This window comes from Euleptes europaea, chromosome 12 (assembly GCF_029931775.1).
Source record: "Euleptes europaea isolate rEulEur1 chromosome 12, rEulEur1.hap1, whole genome shotgun sequence".
Taxonomy (NCBI): Eukaryota; Metazoa; Chordata; class Lepidosauria; order Squamata; family Sphaerodactylidae; genus Euleptes; species Euleptes europaea.
The window spans coordinates 16,452,833-16,472,842 of record NC_079323.1 but is presented as its reverse complement, the minus strand read 5'-3'; the positions used below and the strand labels follow the sequence as shown (position 1 = coordinate 16,472,842).

Below are 20,010 nucleotides of genomic sequence, written 5' to 3'. Positions count from 1 at the left end.
ATGCTATCACCTGTTTGAGAATAACCGCTTGTTTGAAGAATTTTTGTGCAACGTTTGACGCTTGCTGTATTTTGGCAGGAATAACAAAGCCAAGTGCTGAGAGCTGCCGAACTTCTCTTATGAGGATCACCAAACGATCTGAATAATGTATTTTTAACGCTCCATCAGAATGATCCAGTTCCATCACTAGACTGCTAGCCTGTATACTAAGGCAAAAATAAAAAGTAAATCATTACCCAATATGTTCCAGAGCTAAGATTTTTATACTACATACTGAGCTGGCAATTACCAATAGTCATTTGTCTCCAAGAGACTTGTTCACTTTTCATTTTATACCAGAACTGCAACATAAGCATAAAAATGAGCTGGCCCCAAATCTTTCCACCACCCCCTCCTCCCAGGATGAAGATTTAAAAAGCACCCAGCACCACAAAGACCCTTAGCACAGGACACCCAAGAACATTTCAGAGCCCTCTGTTAACCCTTCCACATCAGAGAAGGAGGTGGGGGTGTTTGCAGATCGCCAAACAATGGACAAGGGAAACTTTTACTCCTTCTCACCGTGGAGAACACTGTGAAGGAAAAAACTCTGCTTCTTCTGACAGGAGTGAACCCCATGTCACGCTCACTGTGTTTAAAAGATCATTCTTGTAGAGAGGAGGGGAAAAACCTAATCATCTCTTTCCTTCGACTTATCACTCACATTTTTATCATGCCCTTCCTCCAAAGAATTCAGGGCAGTATATATATGTTTCTCTCCTCTGTTTGACGTTTACAAGAAGGAGGTAGGCTAGACTGAGAGAAAGTGATTGGCCTAAGGTCCCCCAAGGAACATAAATGCTAAGCAGGGATTTGAATTAAGGCCCCCAAGTTAATAGTTCGACAATACACCACATGATCTACTTTCTTTGCTGGGTGCCACAAGACAGCAGTCATGCTTCCCACAGTTCACTGCCTTCCCCAGTCAGCTGCCAGAAGAGAGATCGTCACCTGGCCTTATCACAGATCTGGGCCCGCTCGCAAAATGGAAAACAGAGTTACCTGTAACTGGTGTTCATTGAAGTCTTCGTGCAGACACACATATGGGACTGCGCAGGCGCAGGCCAGCCTGTCGGTGGAAGATTTTTCTAGCCTCCTAGTAACAGAGGGGGTGCCCCTCCCCTCTTGGGTGAGCGTGGCGGTTCCTTCCCGCCCAAACCACCACGTGACCCAATGGGAGGGGCGCCCCCTCCTCCCTCAGTTCTTGTGCGCCGCCGTGTACTCCTAAAGTGAAAGAAAAAACAATAGTGAGCCACAGCGGGGATGGAGGGAGGGATGTGTGTCTGCACGAAGACTTCAATGAACACCAGTTACAGGTAACTCTGTTTTCATTGTCAGTCTTCAGTGCAGCCCCACATATGGGATTTTAGCGAGCTACTCACGATACTGGAGGTGGGAGGCGCACTATTGGAATAGTGACTGCAGCACTGCCTTTCCAACATCAGCCTCTCTTCTCGCTTGCAGGTCCAGTGCATAGTGGCGGACGAAGGTATCAGCATCCGACCATGTTGCTGCTTTGCAGATGTCTAGGAGGGGGACTCTCCTGTGGAAAGCAGCTGATGCACCTGTGGCCCTTGTGGAGTGTGCTCTAACGACCAGTGGACATTCAGCACCCGAAGCTTCATACGCCGAACGGATAGCAGCCACGACCCACCTAGATAATGTCTGGGAAGAAGCAGCCTTTCCCTTTTTAGGACCCGCATAACAGATAAACAATGACTTATCTATTCTGAAATGCTTAGTTCTCTCCAAATAATAAAGAAGAGCCCTCTTAACATCTAACGTATGCAAGGTTTTTTCCGCAACTGATGAGGGATTAGGAAAAAACACAGGTAAGGTAACTGGTTGTGCCAAATGAAACTTGGAAACCACCTTAGGCAAAAACTCCAAACTGGGGTGAAGGACGACCCTCTCCTGGAAAACCTTCAGGAAGGGTGGGTCTGACCTCAAAGCAGCCAATTCACTTACACGTCTGGTTGATGTAACTGCCACTAGGAAGGCCACTTTCCTAGATAAGAGGGAAATAGGACACCTACTCATAGGTTCAAAGGGGGGTCTTGTCATTCTAACAAGAACCAACTGGAGGGACCACTGGGGAACTAAAACCGGAACCGGGGGGAAAACATGTAACAAACCCTTCATAAACCTTTTTGATAAGGGGTGAGAAAAAACAGTAGAACCTTCGATAGGGTCATGGTAAGCGGATATCGCGGCCAGAAACACCTTGACCGAAGATACCGCTAAACCTTTATGTGCTAACATAAGCAAAAATTCAAGAATTAATGTCAAAGGGCAGTGAAAGGGTAGAGCGCCTCTTTCTAACACCCAGTTCTGAAACTGCGCCCACTTCTTAGCGTAAGAATCCCTAGTGGAGGGTTTCCTTGCTTGTAACAGGATCTCCTGAACTCCACTACTTAAGGTATGATTTGTGCCCCGATCAGCCATGCTGTTAGGTGAAGTCTGGGTATGTCTGGATGCTGTATACCCTCCCACACCAGAAGATCCGGGACCTGCGGGAGGGAAATGACATTGGGACCGGCCAGTCTGACTAGTTCCGGGTACCAGATTTGTCTGGGCCAACTGGGGGCAATAAGAACACAACGGGTGTTGTCTGTCACAAACTTGTTCAACACCCTGGGTAATAGCGGGAAGGGGGGGAAGGCATAAAAGAACCGGTGGGACCAGCTGATCTGGAATGCATCTCCTAGGGAGATATCGTCGTTCCCTGCTAGAGAACAGAAAAGAGTTGCCTTTGTAGATTCCCGGGTCGCGAACAGGTCCACCTCTGGGAATCCCCACCTTGCGAATATTGGCACAAGGTATTTGTCCTGGATAGACCATTCGTGATTGGTCACATAGTCCCTGCTGAGACTGTCCGCCCACGTATTTGCTACCCCTGCGATATGGATCGCCCTGATGGTGACTCCCATAGAAATGGCCACATCCCACACTCTGATGGCTTCTTCGCAAAGGGATCTGGAACCAGTGCCCCCTTGCTTGTTGATGTAAAAGACGGTACTCATATTGTCCGACTGGAGGAGCACTCTGCGACCGTAGATCACATCTGAAAAAGAGGTAAGGGCCAGACGCACAGTGACCAATTCTAACATGTTAATATGGAGGGAGGATTGTGGCCCCGTCCACAACCCCTGAACAGCATGACCTTCGCAATGGGCCCCCCACCCCTGTAGGGAAGCATCAGTGGTTAGGGTCATTTCATGAGACCAGTATCCAAAGGGAATACCACTGAACAGGTGATCATCAACTAACCACCAATCCAGAGACTTAAGTATAACCCGGGGAACCGAAAAATGGTGGAAAGGGGTATGCAGCATGGGTCGGAACACACTGAGAAACCACAACTGCAGTGGTCTCATATGGAGTCTAGCATTCAGGACCACAGCGGTAGTAGAGGCCATTAGCCCTAGTAACCTCTGGATAGACCTGACGGTCCGCCAACGCACCCTTTGGAAGGAACGAACCAGTTTCTTGATAGAGGTAGCTCTCTCTACTGGGAGGATGCCCAGGGCTCGGCGGGAGTCCAAGAGCCCCCCAATGAAAGAGACTCTCTGGGTAGGGATGAGGCGGGACTTTTTCCAATTTATGGCAAGGCCCAACCTGAAACAGGTGGATAAGACCAATGCGACCTGACGTTCTAGGACGTCGGGAGACGCAGCTACGATCAGCCAATCGTCTAGATAGGGAAAAATTGTAAAACCCAGCGTCCTAAGATGAGCCATCACCACTGCTATAGTCTTAGTGAAGACTCGGGGAGCAGTGGCCAACCCGAAAGGGAGGGCAGTGTATTCGTAAATATTGGGCCCTTTTCTGAATCTCAGGTACTTTCTGTGGCTAGGATGGATGGAAATATGGAAATAAGCGTCTCTTAAGTCCATCACCACAAACCACGCCTCTCGGGCTAACAATTCCATAACATTTGGAAGCGACACCATTCGGAAACGTGAAACAAAGAGGAATTTATTCAAATCTCTGAGATCCAAAATAGGCCTGCGGCCTCCATCCTTTTTATCTATAAGAAAAAACCTAGAGTAAAAACCCCACTCTTGGGAAGAGGGGGAAACACATTGAACCGCTCCTTTGGCGAGCAACTCATCTAACTGAGAGGCAACTTCTGCCATTGGGTTATCACTGGCCTCGGAAGGAGGTCGCAGTGGGGGCAAACTTCTAAACTCCAACATGTAACCCAACATAACAATTTGGAGGACCCACTCATCTTGGCAAATGGCCTGCCACTGTGGTAGGTACTTATGTAATCTGTCCAGGAAAAATAGGTCTTCTTCCTGGACATGTGAGAGTCAGAACTTGCGTCCTTGGTGGTGCATATCCTTCTGAGGGGGAGGTGCAGAGGCAGCTCGGCTTTTATTGCCTCCGAAAGAGTTGGGTCTCCTCCCAGTCCCTCGGGGTTGGTACTGCTGCCGAGGATACAGTTGCTGCTGCTGCTGTTGCTGCTGTGGAGGCCTGTAGTACGATGGGTAGTAATTCTGCCTCCTCTGAGGTTGGAAGCGATCCCTGGTAGTAGTTGAAGCAGGGAGGACTCCATATGATCTGGCCGTCTGCCGGTCTGTCTTCTTTTCTTTCAGGAAATCGTTGGTAGATGAAGAAAAAAGAGTCTCACCCTCGAAGGGCAAATCCTCAACTCTAGCCCTGGTGTCAATCGGGAGAGCAGTGTTCCTGAGCCATGAATGTCTTCGAATCGTGATGGCTGACGCTAACGTACGTGTCGAAGTGTCAGCAGCATGCTTTCCCGCTGCAATTTCCTGTAGCGAGACCCGCATGGCTTCAGCCTGTACTTGCTGAATGGCTTTCCTGGGCTCTTCTGGAATATCATCCAGATGCAAAGATATCTTTTCCCACATGAACAACTGGTAGCCACCCAGGATGGTCTGGAAATTGGCTATCCGAAAATTAAGTGCTGCTGAGGAGTACACTTTCCTCCCCAGAGTATCAAGCCGTTTACTTTCTTTATCAGAGGGCGAGGCTTGGTGGCCGATTTTATGCTTCGCCTGCATCTCCTCGGTAACAATGGAAGATGGAGGAGGATGGTTAGATAAAAATGAGCATGAATCAGGCTTCACTCTGTAGGAGTTATCCACCCTTCTAGTAGTAGGAGGGGCAGAGGCAGGTTTAGAAAAGATGGGGGCTTGGATATCTTGAAGGCCCTCTAATACAGGAAAAAGTACCATATCCACAGATCCAGCATGGAGTCTACTTAGGATTTTATCCTTTGGCTTGTTATCCACAGCAGTTACATCAAGGTCCAGGGCTGCAGCAATCCTTAACATTTGGTCTGCCCTAATTCTAGAATCTTCAGTAAGAGGGACATTATCCTGGTCACCAGACATATCATCTGGGGATAAATCAAGAGTGGCATCCGATGCTGTATTCATAGCCGAGGTTCCCTCCATAGGATCGTATGGATCTAAAGGAGCAACATACTGCTGGAACTCAGGTGTAAGGATTGGAGGGTCCAGGTGGGCTGGCAGTGCCCGTTGGACAGGCTGACCACAAATATCCAGGTTTCTGGTCCTGCAGAACTCGATCCAACTGGGGATGTCAGCAGGAGAGATAAGCATTTGTTGTGGCTGCTGGTAACACTGCCAATGCAGGTTAGGCGCAGGAGAGACTGAACGGGATTCAAAATCCTCAGGGGAGGGATAAATTAAATCCTGACCAAAAATAGAATGAGCAGGTGACCCCACTGACGGGGTTTTAGGAGGAGGGGGGGTAATAGCCCGTGTCACCTTAGCAGCAGAGCTTTTCTTTTTCTTATCAGATTTATCCTTATGTTTCAGCCTCTTAGGGGAGGAAGGCTCTAGCGGAGCAGAAGAGCTCTTTCTCTTTCCCACAGACGACGAGCCCGCGGTAGGGGGCCTCTGGTCTGCAGCCGTCAGGCGTGAGCTCGAGCCCGAGGGCGGAGGGACTGCAAAAGCTGGAACCGAGCCAGGGGGCGGAGCGCCGGTCGGGACCGAGGCAACTGCAGGCGTCGAGCTAGCTGAGCAGGGGAGTGTGCTTTGAACCGAGGAGCCCTCCGGTTCGACAGTTGGGGCCTGAACGACTGCCCCTGTAGCGGGCGCAGCGCTTTTTGCTGGGGCCGAGGCTGTGCTCTTCACAGAATGGACAGACGCTGCCCCCGATAAATCAGCTGATGGTCGGGTCGGGGTGGAGCGCACAGAAGCGGTTTGCTTTGCCGTTGCCTCCAAAGACTTTTCCCATAGGGCAGCCTTAAGCCGAAACGCCCTGTCCTTCCTGGCTGCGCTGGTAAACTTCTTGCAGACGGCGCAAGTCTGCACAGAATGCCCCTCCCCCAGACAAAGAAGGCACAGCTCGTGCTCATCAGAGCAGGGCATTTTTAAGCCACAAGAGGAACACTTTTTAAACGGCGGCTTAGCTGCCATGGCGGCACTAAGAAGCGATTCAGTCTAGGCCAGATGGACTGCCTCAGACTGGGTAAGTATCTGATGAAAACTCACGAAAAGCAGGAGGTTTATTGAACACTTCTACACCACACGGCGGCGAAAAAGGAACTGAGGGAGGAGGGGGCGCCCCTCCCATTGGGTCACGTGGTGGTTTGGGCGGGAAGGAACCGCCACGCTCACCCAAGAGGGGAGGGGCACCCCCTCTGTTACTAGGAGGCTAGAAAAATCTTCCACCGACAGGCTGGCCTGCGCCTGCGCAGTCCCATATGTGGGGCTGCACTGAAGACTGACAATGAACCCTCAGATTCATGCTACACTGAGGGCAATGAGGCGAATCTGTCCCAAGTGCCCCTCCTTCATATAAACTACTATCATAACGCTTGTTTAATGGCAAGGATCTTGTTCACAATCCCTGTGTCAATGAGGGCCTTATTAGCGGAAAAGCAGGCACAAACAGAATTTTGCACATATGCAATTTGCATTCACAATGTCACTTTTAGAAAACTGGCTGTTACTACAAGCTCGGTACCAACTTTCAGTACAAGACATAATTTGGTATTTTAACGCTCTGGAGAGAAGCAGTAGTTCTACGAAGCAAGTTGCTTGTCAGCTAAATAGTGAAACAACAGATTCTAATATTATTCTTATTCAACAAAGTATTTTTTTTACTTACCAAAGACCAGACTTTGGGTTTGACAAACCTGCCTGAATGTCCCTGGACCAGTCATCAAACTGTTCTTGTTCATACGCTTTGAATTGTTCTAGAAGATCATCTGCAGTTCGTCTGAAGTTTCGAAAACCAGACAAATCCGAAAGAAGTGCCTCTCCAATCTTAATAGCATCATCCACCTAGGTATAAAAAGATTTAGTGTTTAAACTTCTGGATATTAAGTTTCTCTCCTAGAAACCCAGCACATTAAAGTATAAAGGTCAAGTTATCGACACATACCTAGACTAAATTGCTCACACTTCCACACACAAAAACCAAGCAAATGTAATAGTACCTTTATTCCTAAAAAAAAAAAAACATTCCACTAAAAAGTGGTGTCTCTTATGATCTATGCCCTACTACAAGTGTTCTCTTACAAACATTTTATTTATATGCGAAATTCTTTAGAGGAAAAATACTAAAGCACAGGAAGGAGATATTCTGATAAACAACATATGAACAAACACTCTGGACCCAATCTGTTCCTCCACTGCTTTCTCTGTCCCTCCCATTGATGCTGTTCTGAGAACAAAATTCTTCTGATGTTGACCCTACATTATTTGATGCCAAGCCTGCACTGCATTGCCCCCTCCCCAGCAAAGGGCTGTTGTGCCCATGAATTCTGCCAAGCAGGGCCTGGACTACACTGTCCCCTACTTTAGGGATTGTATATGTTGTACATGCTGGGAAAGGAACTGTTATAAAGCCTTGTGAGAGTTGCTCTGCTACATTCACACTCCTTAACTGCAGGGTTGCAGCCACTGCTCCCCTTTTCAGGAAAACTCTTGCAATTGACTGTTCAGACTTCCAGCATCTTAAAAATAAATACGATATACCATTCCTTTTCTCTAATGGGATTTATTTTAGCAGCTTAACTGCAGGGTTGCAGCCACTGCTCCCCTTTTCAGGAAAACTCTTGCAATTGACTGTTCAGACTTCCAGCATCTTAAAAATAAATATGATATACCATTTAGCTTGCATGTTACATTAATCATGAATATATGATACACTGTTTACTTATATGTGATATCCAGGATGAGAACACGCACCTTCAATTCCAGCTGACGTATCCAAACAATATTATTAACGACTTCAGAAAGATTTTTGCCTGCAAGTGGCCCAGAAGAATCCCCAGGAACACCATGGCATCTCGTCTCAAAGTCTGTTCGATAATCTGCGCAACAGTATCAAGCAATCCCTTAATAAATTATTCAGATGCCTTGGGCCCCACCAAAACTCCTCTGGGAATGCTCAACATGACAAGGCTAAAATTAAATCATGGTTAAGAAAAGTTTCATGGTATCCGCTTAATGTGCTGGATTCCGCTAAATGTATGCAAAACTATTAGAAAATCAGTATTTTTTAACAGTTAGAAAGCTATATGAAGCTGGTATAGCTAAGAGGCTAGGCTAAGAATCAGACAGGCCCTGATTCAAATTTTGCCACTATCATTGGCTCAGAGTAGCCTTAGGAAGGCCACTGTGTTACATTTCCTCATCTACAATAGGGAGATGATGTTATTCATTTACCTTAGAGGGTAATTGTAAGGGTTAGAACATGGCAATGTATGGTGAGCACTTTGAACACTTGAAAAGATGGGATACAGCATTCCAGAAATTAATAGACACAGCAGACTTTAACGGTACCTTAAGGTCCTCTATACTTATACAAGTAAAGTAGCTGAAATACTTGTAGCAGTTCTCTTTCATACACAGTTACCTTTGACTGAATCTTGAAGTTTCACCAACAAAGTTTCTCTTTCCAAAAGCAATTCTTTGCTAATGCTTGGGCGTTTTACTAGTTCCTTGTATTTCTGGAATGCCTGAAGAAGCTAGAAATAAAACACACATTTTTTTTAAACAAAATGCATAATAATCTTATCTTTCTTCCTGAAAGATGTGATTCGAATGTAATATTGTCATGTAAACTGGAAAATGCTGACAAAGCAAATTCCAGCTAGACAAAGAATGCCAGGCCTACAGCTTATAGACAAGTACGCCAAGAAGAAAAGCCAAAGCAGGTCAACAGATCCTTCAAGAGCCATTCACCATATAGCTAAAATGGAAACATTAAAAGTAACACAAAAGATTAATAACTATAATAATGAATTTGAATAGTAAAAAGTATGTGATAGCAGCATGTTCTCCACTAGCCATCCCCAACAGCTCTGAAGTTTTGTTTCCAGCCTCAGGTGGGCCTTTAGCATTTGCAAATTTGTTCATCTATAGCAGCGGTTCCCAACCTTTTTTTGACCAGGGACCACTAGGACTTTTTTGTTCGGTGCAGGGACCCCAAGGTTCAAAATAAAAATTCCAAGAATCTGAAAATAAACTTTAATCATAACTGTTAGTTAAACATTAAACTTAGAATAAAATTTGAATATATATTTTTATAATAGAAAACTTTTAATTGAAAATATTAATTTATTATGGGTTTGTAACTTTGTTTCGCGGACCTTAATTTAGTTCTCGCGGACCCCTGGGGGTCCATGGACCCCTGGTTGGGAACCAGTGATCTATAGCAATGCTTCTAAAATCTGAGGCAATGCATTTTTCTGGATTAAAAGTGGAGACATGTAGGGTGTCCAAAGCAAGAGACGATCAGAGGTGGTTTGCCATTGCCTGCCTCCAGAGAGTCAATGTGGTGTGGTTAAGAGCAGCGAACAATCTGGAAAACCGGGTTTGATACCCTACTCCTCCACTTAAATATAATAATCAACTGGTTCCTGGAATAGTGGGGAAACGTGCCTTAGCTAATGCTGCTCTCATCTTTGTACCTTTGCCTAACCAGCCACAGCTCAGGGATGGGACTGAATTTTCTAGTCAACAGTGATTGTGCAATTTTTCCAAGCATATTTCACCTCTCTTGAGGCATGCAAGTCCTGTCACACAACCAAGAATCACTCAGCTAGAAGCTGGACTTTTACATGTGCCCTCAGATGCCTAGTTATGCCGCCAATAAAATCATCATATTATTTAAAATAAACTGTTTACCTGTTGCGGACTGTCTTGAATTTCTGAAAGAAACTTCTTCAGCTTACTTGCTATTTTCTGTTCTGCTGGAGCAATAATTCTTTCGTATTGACATACTGCTGCTTTCCACAAGGGCTAGGAGAATGGGCCTCAGATTAGTTTGGGACACTTTAATCAAGCATCAGCAAAGCAAGCATACAATTAATATAAGATATAAACATTATACCTCGGTGTAGGGATTGTAGTGTACAGGATTCAAGCCAGCAAAGGGCTCAAACACCTGAGCAAGGTGCAATGCTTGCTGTTCACCGGTTGGCAAGAAATAGGTAAGTTTCTCATGGAGAGTTCTAATAGTTAGCACCTATAAGAGAAACACAACATTTGGCCAATTTCTAACAGCATCAGATACTATGAATAGTTAGAGAGATGCCATGACCATTCCATCCAAAATGGTAAGAAAAAACTTCAACAAATGCAATGTCCAATGAAAAGTATATTCATCCCTTATAAAATGAATTAACACAAAGACTATTATAACTAACTCTTATGGCTAAGGTATTACATGATTACGTACTGCTGTGACAACTGAAGTAATTAATACAAAAATAATTCAAGCCCATGAGAGTTCCCAGTAAATGGAATGCACCAGAACTACATTTAATGGGAATGTATTCAAAAGCTTTTCCAAAGCTCTTCTATGATATGAATGAGAGTTCTATGATTCATTTCAAGGAGGCTTCTGACAGATAAATTCCTGACCTAAGTCAGGGTTTCCAATGCCTCAGAGTCCTTCACAGCACTGTAACCCAAGCTTCCTTTTAGCTGGAGATCCTGGAGTCCAGAGGTGGGATCATCCAAATACACCCTGTACCACTGGGCAACTGTCCTTCCCAACAGCACTGGATTCTGTTCACATATGAATACATGAAGCTGCCTTCATATCACATCATTTTGTCACATATTGTCTGTTTAGCCAGTGGCTCACTTTGGTGGTTATTTCTCCAGCTCTGTTACCAAAAAACTTTAACTAGAGATTGAGGGAACAGAAGCGTGGGACCTCATATACCCCCCAAAAAAAAGTATTCTAGAGAGGACACTGAATTTAAAAAAAATTCAGCTCCTTCTCCTCCCACCCCAAAAAGGGCAAAATGTAGCAAAGTAACACCTCCTCAAGTCGCTTGCCAAGTCTGCCTAGTGGTTCCGGAACGTATTTCTCATCTTGCCACATGTGTGGGGCGTAACGTTGCCACAGTTGCCCTGTCAGGTGATCACAAGCTGCTACCCATTGTTCACAGATCATGACGCCAGCCTTCAGATTTTCTTTCACGATGTGAAAGGCATCCTCCCACAGATTTAATGTTCCTAACTTCTTCTGAACAAATCTGCCAAGAGAACCAGCTGGGGGGGGGGAATACACACACATATTGTCCAAATTAATTTCAGAACAGCAAACAATGAATGTATAACATCCCTTGAATTATATCAAGATTCACAGAACGGCATGGCGATGCTGTAGGAGAAAGACTCTACATGTAGGCCTTCAGTGTTTTAAAGGGCAAAGTGAGTATTCTTATCCTCGCACAAATCAGCCTATAAAGTACAAAAATAGCCAACAAATTATGTGGGCACAGCAATACACCATAATAGATGGCTAGAGACATGAACAGCCCTCTCCCACTGTTGATGACTGGTAGGATTGTGTCTTGGCTGAATGACGACCCGACATAAAGGGACAGGATCATGCCTTCAGACTGGTGAGTGCCTTGAGATGAATATAGATAATATAGGCCAATATAATAGATACTTCATATCTTAGTTTTGCCAAACTAAACAGATGATACTGGACATCTTGAGCCTTTCATATTCTATAGTTGTAATTAAATTGTAACTTCGAGGAACTGTGAGGAGATGCCAATGCTTTTTTTAAAGTCTGTCTAAATCCAAAGATGATATCTAGGTAGACTCAAGCTTTTATCTCAAATCCTCAAGGTCAGTATACTTCTCAATCTGCACATAATAATCTGCACCCAGGGCTATCTTGATAGGGAGCAAGGAACAACACCGATACCCAAGCCATCATTATCCCTGCTATATTTTGACATTAAGCATCTTATTAGAGTGTCAGACTAAGATCTGAGAGACTGAGGTTCAAATTCCATTCTGTCATGGAAGACAGCTGGGTGACCTTCGGCCAGTCACACTGTCTCAGCATAACCTACCTCCCAGGGTTGCTGTGGAGATAAAATGGAGAAGAGAGTAATGTATGCCTATTTGTGTCCCCACTATAAAGAGAAGCTGTGTATAAATGAAGTAACTAAATAGCAGAGTTACTCCATCCAGTCTAATCCCTCTGAAGTCAGTGGACTTAAACTTGAAGTAACTCTGCATAAGATTGCTCTATAAGTGACAATTGCAGTCCTACAGGCACTTTCCTGAGAGTAAGCCAACTGACCTCAATGGGCTTCAGAAAATTGCAACTCAGCTTATGTCTGAGTTGTTATTAGCTCAGAGATCCAAGGAGTACAACACAGAGATGGCAGACTACATTTTGAACAATGACTATCTTTACACAGCAAACTACCTTTTAAATATTTGTTCATCATAACCAGGTATGTTACCTATGACTTCCAAAAGGTTCTGCATGCGTAGCTGTGGAAAAGGTTCATGCTCAGTTTGTCTCCATACATCATCAACTGTATCTTGCGTTGTCTCCACTAAATCAACAACTTCAAATAAAGACAAGCTGTCCAGGTTGTAATAGTCCTATAAGCACAGCACATGTTTTAAAGACATTATTGCATACAGTGGCAAGAAGGCAGCAATCCTTAAATCAGACACTTAGGAACATTTCTATAAAACATCATAATTTATTTATTCTTTCTTTGTATCATTTTATTTCTAACCCACCCTTTCCTGACCAAGTCAGGCTCAGGACGGCTTACAGCAGGTTTCAACAATTTAAAACTTTTCAATTACTGTTTAAAAGCTCCTCAGTGTCTGTTAACATTTGAATGACGCCCTTAAAACTGGATCACAATAGTGGGGGATCAACAGAGAGGAAAATAAGAAAGAAAAACAACAGAGCCAGCTCGATCGGGCAAGAGATAAGAATGGGCAAAAACATAAATAACAAATAAAGGGAAGAGAGGGAAGGAGGTCAGCTATCAAAGCCCCCCTCACCATTTTGAAAATGTTGACAGTAAGGCCTTAAAATATTTTAAAAGGGAAGGATGATACATTAAAGGGATTACAGTTTTAATGCCCCAATGGCAACATTTTAATCAAGGCAATCACTTCTTATAGCAAAGAACCTCTTAGAAAGTAGATCTGATTTGAGAAACTGGGATTCAAATGCTTTGGGATTTTGACATATTAATTGCGGTTAATTACTATTTCCACCATCATATATCAATTACACGTGTTTGAAATCTATCAACACACAACAAATGGCAAAAAAAATGAAACAGTAAATTAAGATATCTTCATTACTAACTAAGCCCCATTCCCAGCTTCTATTTCTCCATGGCCAAAAGCTTGCACAGTGCTGACCTAGAAGCCCCAAGTCCCTCCCCATGTCTGATGGTAAAGGCATGAAGTCTTCTTCCACCACCATGTGTATTTAGTGACAGCAGCCTCATAGTTCCCGGCATAGAACCTCACCAACAGTCACTGATTATAAACAAAGACTTCGCTCAACCAAAAATGTATCACCACGAGGAAGATGTCAAACTATCTCACTGATGTTAGTGGAAACTATGAACAATATATTTGCATATATCTTCAGAGGGATAAAGCCAAATCATAATGATCCTCTGATATTTGAGACGCCCCCATTTCTGCAGCAAGCAAAGAAATATTCCAATGGTCAAATGCTCACTGACGAGAACACGTTATCTGTATTGCCCTTACTTAAAGACTCACAGGATCACTGCAGTACACTACCAGTAAAGACTCATTCCAGTAAAAAGCACAGTCTAGTGAGACGTCTTATTACTTTGATTCTGAAAGGGGAATGAGCACATTTTTGTAGAGCTCAAGTTTTTCAGAAATGGCAATACAAACTCAGCAGACATGCAGAGCTGTGACTGCTGGCTGACTTGCCGACTACCATGAGCAGAATTCTGTTCAGAGGAGCTCTGCCGCATAAAATCAATACTTTCTGAATTGCAGCATCATGTGTCCTACTGAGGGCAACCAGACCCTCACTCTAATGATCATTTCCCACCTCCTCTTTTTTTGTTGCAACCCCTTGTATTCCTCAAAAAGCCATTTCTGAGGCTTTCGGAACCCACTGAAGCAGCCTGGCATGTGGCACAGGGCGATACAGCTTAGGGGGAGAAATCTACGGAGATCAGGGGCGTATTCATAAGCAGCTGCATGCTCCACCAAAAGCTCTTCGGATACCTTCTGCACTTCAAATCTGTTTAACACATATTCCACCATGTGGGTGTGCATGACATCACAAAGAGAATAAATTACGCACGTATGCAATGGCCTCAAACAGTTCTTTAAAATGAGCGGCTCTCTCCTTGCTGCACAGTTTGCTTCCGTGTTGTGCACGTTCTGTCCAGAACTGAAATTCATCATTTGGAGAAAGTATTGCTGTGTGGAAAAGAGAAAAAACAGGAGCTTATTCCAGCAGATACAACATTCAGAGCTGCCAGTTTCTTGAACTCGAACTAAACACTGAACAAGTTAAAGGAGTGCTGAAGTTACAGAATTGCGTTGAGACCATTTCCGTTACCAGAAAGTAAAGCAGTATGCCTGAAAAAAAACACTAACTATGAAATGTGTTCCTTACTGAATGTAACACATTCATTTTGAAATATAAAGTGTGAACGCTGGCAAAAAAAGTAAAAATTAATTAGCATTAAAGCCTTAAACCACAACAGCAAATGAACACATTTGGAAGGAAATTCCACTGAAATCAAGGAAACATACTTCAACTCAGTGTGACAGATTACAGTAATTTATTGTGAATTTAAATTGCACTGTACATAACTTTGTTATTTATGTACCTTGAACGTCATCTTCCCTGTATTTGGTTCCTTTTTCAGCATTATCTGTTCTTCTCAGAACAGAACCCAAACCTGCCTCTAATTCACGCAAAAGATTCTGAAGTTTGGGATCAAAATCTCTACTCCATTTCTCATCCTGCAGCAAAGTGAACAATAATGTCAATTGGATATTACAATTGTGTACTTTAATATTTAAGGCATATATCCCACCAGCCACTAGCTTTGAGGAGCGGGACATTTCTACTCACCGTTCCTACTGCAGTCCACACAAAATTTTGTTCCCAGAGGTCACCAGACCCTTAGAAAGAGCATTCAGGGAAAAATGGGTGGCATCTAAAGTGGGAGGGGGAAAACAACAGAAACTACCGCCCCTCTTTAGAAAATGGAAACGCTGTTCCACCAATGGAACTGTGTGGTTGGATACATGCCAATGTTTTGGGGCCTCGCTATCTGATAAATTTGTCAATATATAAACATGGAGAATAAGCTTTTGAACTATTTAAAATATATAGGAATCACAAACTACAACACTGCCATTAGGAAAGCTTTTTTCTTTTAATTTCAAAGGGACCAACTTCCAGACGATGATCAGCCAAAATAGGCTTAAACAAAGTTTACAGTAATTGGAACAAAGTTATCTGAGTGATCAAATATTGTTGATTATCGTTACCCTCCTTGGGATCATTGAGGAAAGGCCCACTATAAATACTTTAAAATATAAATAAAATAAAAAATTAAAATTATAAAATCTGCTTGAAAGTAGTAAGTTGGTTACCACAATTTGACAGAAGTTGTCAAATTATTAGTCTGATGTTATTACTCTTTATTAGTTTGATGTAAAGTCCTAGAATGAATGAAAAACACCATACAATTGAAAAATGTAGCCAATATTTTAAAAATCCTTTAAAAATTACTAAAGTATTACTTACTCACCTTTAATAGTATCGGCGCAAATACCTGTCGCACTGCTTGATAAAGCATATTGATAGGAGAATCTAACATAGACGATACAAGAATATTGGTATGAAGATTATCTTCTGTGATAACATCTGGTCGCAGCTTGAAGAATACCAGTATTTTATCATTTGAATCGCCAGCTTCAATCTGTAGGATTAGGAAATGCAAATATTCACATTTAGCATATCCACTGTGGTGCAGCACAGTGTTTCTCAAACTGGGGTACAGGGATTCCCTAAGGTTTTATGAGGATAAACTAAGGAGTCTACAAATTCTTCGTAAGGTAAGGACAGCTAGTGAACACGGAAATGGAGTCCTCTCAGTTATCTAGGAATGGGGCAGGGATATAGAGGACAGATGCCTCCACAGGACATATACAGTGTGCCGTTGTACACTTTAAAAAGGTCTGTCTCACATAAAGGTCTGTCTCCCGACTCGTGACGGTGTGCAATTAACATTTGCACCCGCCGTCAAGAGTCTGTGGGTGATCCAATGTACACATACTGTTTAAAATATTCAGGCTATGTGTATAAAGTGCATATAAAACAAAAATGAATTTAGGTACTATCCCTAACATATTTCATTATGCATTTGCAAAAATTCCAAAATATTTCAATATACTGAAAGATCTGAAATACAGATAAGGGATACGCAACCTGTTCATATCATGAGACTCACTATGAGCTTGGGTCAGTAACTTTCACTCCGCCTAACCCACTCTACAGGGTCGTTACAAAGATAAAATGGACGACAGTAAACTATAAACTAAGGATTTCTCTATAGTTCAGATGTAACTACTATACACTAAAGGAATGCTCAATATGCACATATTTACATAAGAAGGTAACAAATTAGATTATTGATTAGAAAGTTACACCCTGCACTCTTAGCGCTGCTCCCAAGGCAACTTCCCAAACAGCCAGGCATTAAAAAGACAACAAAAAACACCAATCAACACCAGTAACCAGCAGAAAACCACTGGCTGAAAGCATTTTAGAACACAACCTTCAGAAGCACACTGAGAAGCAAAGGGAGGGAGAAATCAAGTAAAATCAGATTCGCTCAGAAACATTCAGAGAGGGAGTCATGTAGTCCTGCCAGAATTCTTTGCAAGAACCCAAGAAAACAAGAGATTCACAGGGTATCTGTTGTGGGGAGGGGAAGGGAAGGAATGTACGCTGGTTTGATTCTTCCTTAAGTGGTAGAGAAAGTCGGCATATAAAAATACAAAAACAACTCCTCTTCTTCATCTTCTTCTTAAGGAGCTGTGTACTAAGGGTGACAGCAAGCTTGTAGCAGAGCAAGAATTGAGTCGTTGCTCCTTTAAGTCAACAAGATGAGCAGGGCATAAGCTTTCAAGAGTCAAAGGTCTCTTCCACAGATACCTTCAACTCTTATACCCTGCAAATCCTGCTGGCCTTTAAGATGCTACTGAACTCAAATCTTGCTCTTTAGTGCAAACCAACAGGACTACCCACCTGAAGCTTGATCTGAGTCCAGTAGCACCTTTGAGACCAACAAGATTTGCAGGCTATGAACTTTCAAGAGGCAAAGCTCCCTTCTTCATCCCAAAGGGAGCTTTGCCTCTTGAAAGCTCATACCATGAAAATCTTGTCGGCAACGAAGGTGTTAGGGGACGTGACTCTAGCATCCAACATGGATGCCCTCTGAAATCACCTGAAGCTTGCAGCAGACATAACAAAAAATTAGACCTTCCTGACAAAAGCATCTTAATTTTTTAATTATTTAAAATAAAATAAAATAGGGGAGGGGCTGTGGCTCAGTGGCAGAGCCCCTGCTTGGCATGCAGAAGGTCCCAGGTTCAAACCCCGACATCTCCAGTTAAAGGGACTAGGCAAGCAGGTGATGTGAAAGACTCTGCCTGAGACCCTGGAGAGCCGCTGCCGGCCAGAGTGGACAATGCTGACTTGGATGGACCGAGGGTCTGATCCAGTATAAGGAAGCTTCATGTGTTTCCAGGGGGCCGCGACGCCCCTTCCTTTTTAAAAAAAAAATATTTTTTTTATTTTCTTCATTTAATATATCAGCATAAAAACAACATCCAATACTAAATAGTAATAATAAAAGTAAAAAAAACATAAGTAGTATCCCTAATTTAACGGTAGAATGACTTCCCCCTCTCCGCGACGCCCCTTCCTTTTTTTAAAAAAAATATTTTTTATTTTCTTCATTTACTATATCAGCATAAAAACAACATCCAATACTAAATAGTAATAATAAAAGTAAAAAAAAAACAAGTAGTATCCCTAATTTAACAGTAGAATGACTTCCCCCTCTCCGCGACGCCCCTTCCTTTTTTAAAAAAAATATATTTTTTATTTTCTTATATTTCTTATTATTTCTTATATTTCTTATTAATATATCACCATAAAAACAACATCCAATACTAAATAGTAATAATAAAAGTAAAAAAAACAAGTAGTATCACTAATTTAACAGTAGAATGACTTCCCCCTCTCCCTCTTCCATCTAGAAATAAACTGTATAAACCTTTGCTAACGGAGCTAATCCCGATATTATTTTTAACCTGTCCTTATCCTATACGCTATTATTAAATCAATACATTATTATTAAATCAATATAAATTGCCATGAAAACCCCAAAAGGGGTCGCCATAAGTCAGCTGCGACTTGACGGCACTCCACCATATAAAATTAATACAAAGTACAAATAAGGGATAAGATGCGACGCCCCTCCCAACCCCCGCCCCCCCCCCCGGTGAGGATTTCCCCAGCAGGGTCGCTCCGCTCGGGCTGCGGCCGACCCGCCCCCCGGTGGTGGGGGGGGGGGGGCTGACCTTTTTGGAGACGACGAGCTGCTCGTGCGAGCGCGCCACCGAGAGGACGAGCTCGTTGCCGTCGTCCAGGAAACCGGCCAGCTCGGGGCTGGCGGCCAGGGCGTCGAGGCCGGCGGGCGGCGGCAAGCCGAAGTAGTTGGCGGCGGTGGCCGCGACGAAGAGCTTCCTCTTGTCGCCGTGCGGAGGCATGGCGGACGGAGGCCCTCAAGCGCCGGGGAGGGAGGGAGGGAGCGGGGAAGCCCTTTAAAGCGAATGGCGGCGAGGCCCGAAGCAACGAGGAGGGCAATCGCCTCAGGACGGCGTTGCAAACGACAGGAGGAACCGCTCGTGCGGGACGCGGGGAGGGGCGAAAGCGGGGCTACGGCATACCGGGAGGTAGTTGGGCCTATTACTGAATGGGAAAACCGTATCCTAACAGAAAGGCCGTATCCTAAGGGAGAGACGCTCGTTTGAATCTCCCCCCAACCCCAAACAAGCCGGCGTCCGAGCGTTGCCAGGCCCGGTTGCTATGGTAACGGGGAAATGGCGGCCGCCTACCCGGCGGAGCCTGGGCCACGCCCCCTCAAGGTTAGAGCAAGCGAGCGCCGCTTTCCTACGTCTGACGTCGATCGATGAGACAGGCGGTCTTCTAGGCGCCGGGTTGGCCCGCTGCCTTCGTGCGAGCCAATGGGCTTGCGGCCGGAAGTCTCTGTTTCCCGGCGGGTTGAGCCTGTCGTAGGATCATAGAGTTAGAAGGGTCACCGGGGTCATCTAGTCCAACCCCCTGCATAATGCAGGACTTTCACAACTACCTCCCCCCCCCCACACACACACCCAGTGACCCCTACTCCACGCCCAGAAGATGGCCAAAAGAAAAATCCCTCCAAGATGTTCTACGACTCCTGTTTTCTCCACTCCACCAACAGTACTCAGTAGCTAACTATGCAACCCTGAGAATACTTTCCTGGGAGCAAAATTCATTGAGTAGCCCTGAGTAAGAGTCTCAGTGTAGTCCTGACTAGGATATCCCTCTGGAAGTGCTTTGGTTTCAAGAACAAATATAAAAAGGTACTGTAATATT

General features: G+C 44.0%; 1 protein-coding gene across 1 annotated transcript in view; it reads right to left on the bottom strand.

Annotated features, from left to right (window-relative positions):
• DYNC2H1 (dynein cytoplasmic 2 heavy chain 1) overlaps nt 1–19,139 on the bottom strand; it is a 200,093-nt gene extending 180,954 nt beyond the window's left edge. Inside the window, exons 1-12 of the mRNA XM_056858874.1 lie at nt 18,951–19,139; nt 16,109–16,279; nt 15,176–15,311; nt 14,641–14,759; nt 12,776–12,920; nt 11,323–11,555; nt 10,384–10,518; nt 10,179–10,292; nt 8,905–9,016; nt 8,235–8,359; nt 7,150–7,325; nt 11–206 (exon numbers count right to left, since the gene is read on the bottom strand). Coding sequence (XP_056714852.1) covers nt 11–206; nt 7,150–7,325; nt 8,235–8,359; nt 8,905–9,016; nt 10,179–10,292; nt 10,384–10,518; nt 11,323–11,555; nt 12,776–12,920; nt 14,641–14,759; nt 15,176–15,311; nt 16,109–16,279; nt 18,951–19,139 — 1,851 coding nt within the window. The remainder of the gene's footprint in view (nt 1–10; nt 207–7,149; nt 7,326–8,234; nt 8,360–8,904; nt 9,017–10,178; nt 10,293–10,383; nt 10,519–11,322; nt 11,556–12,775; nt 12,921–14,640; nt 14,760–15,175; nt 15,312–16,108; nt 16,280–18,950) is intronic.
• Between the last annotated feature and the right edge of the window lie 871 nt (nt 19,140–20,010).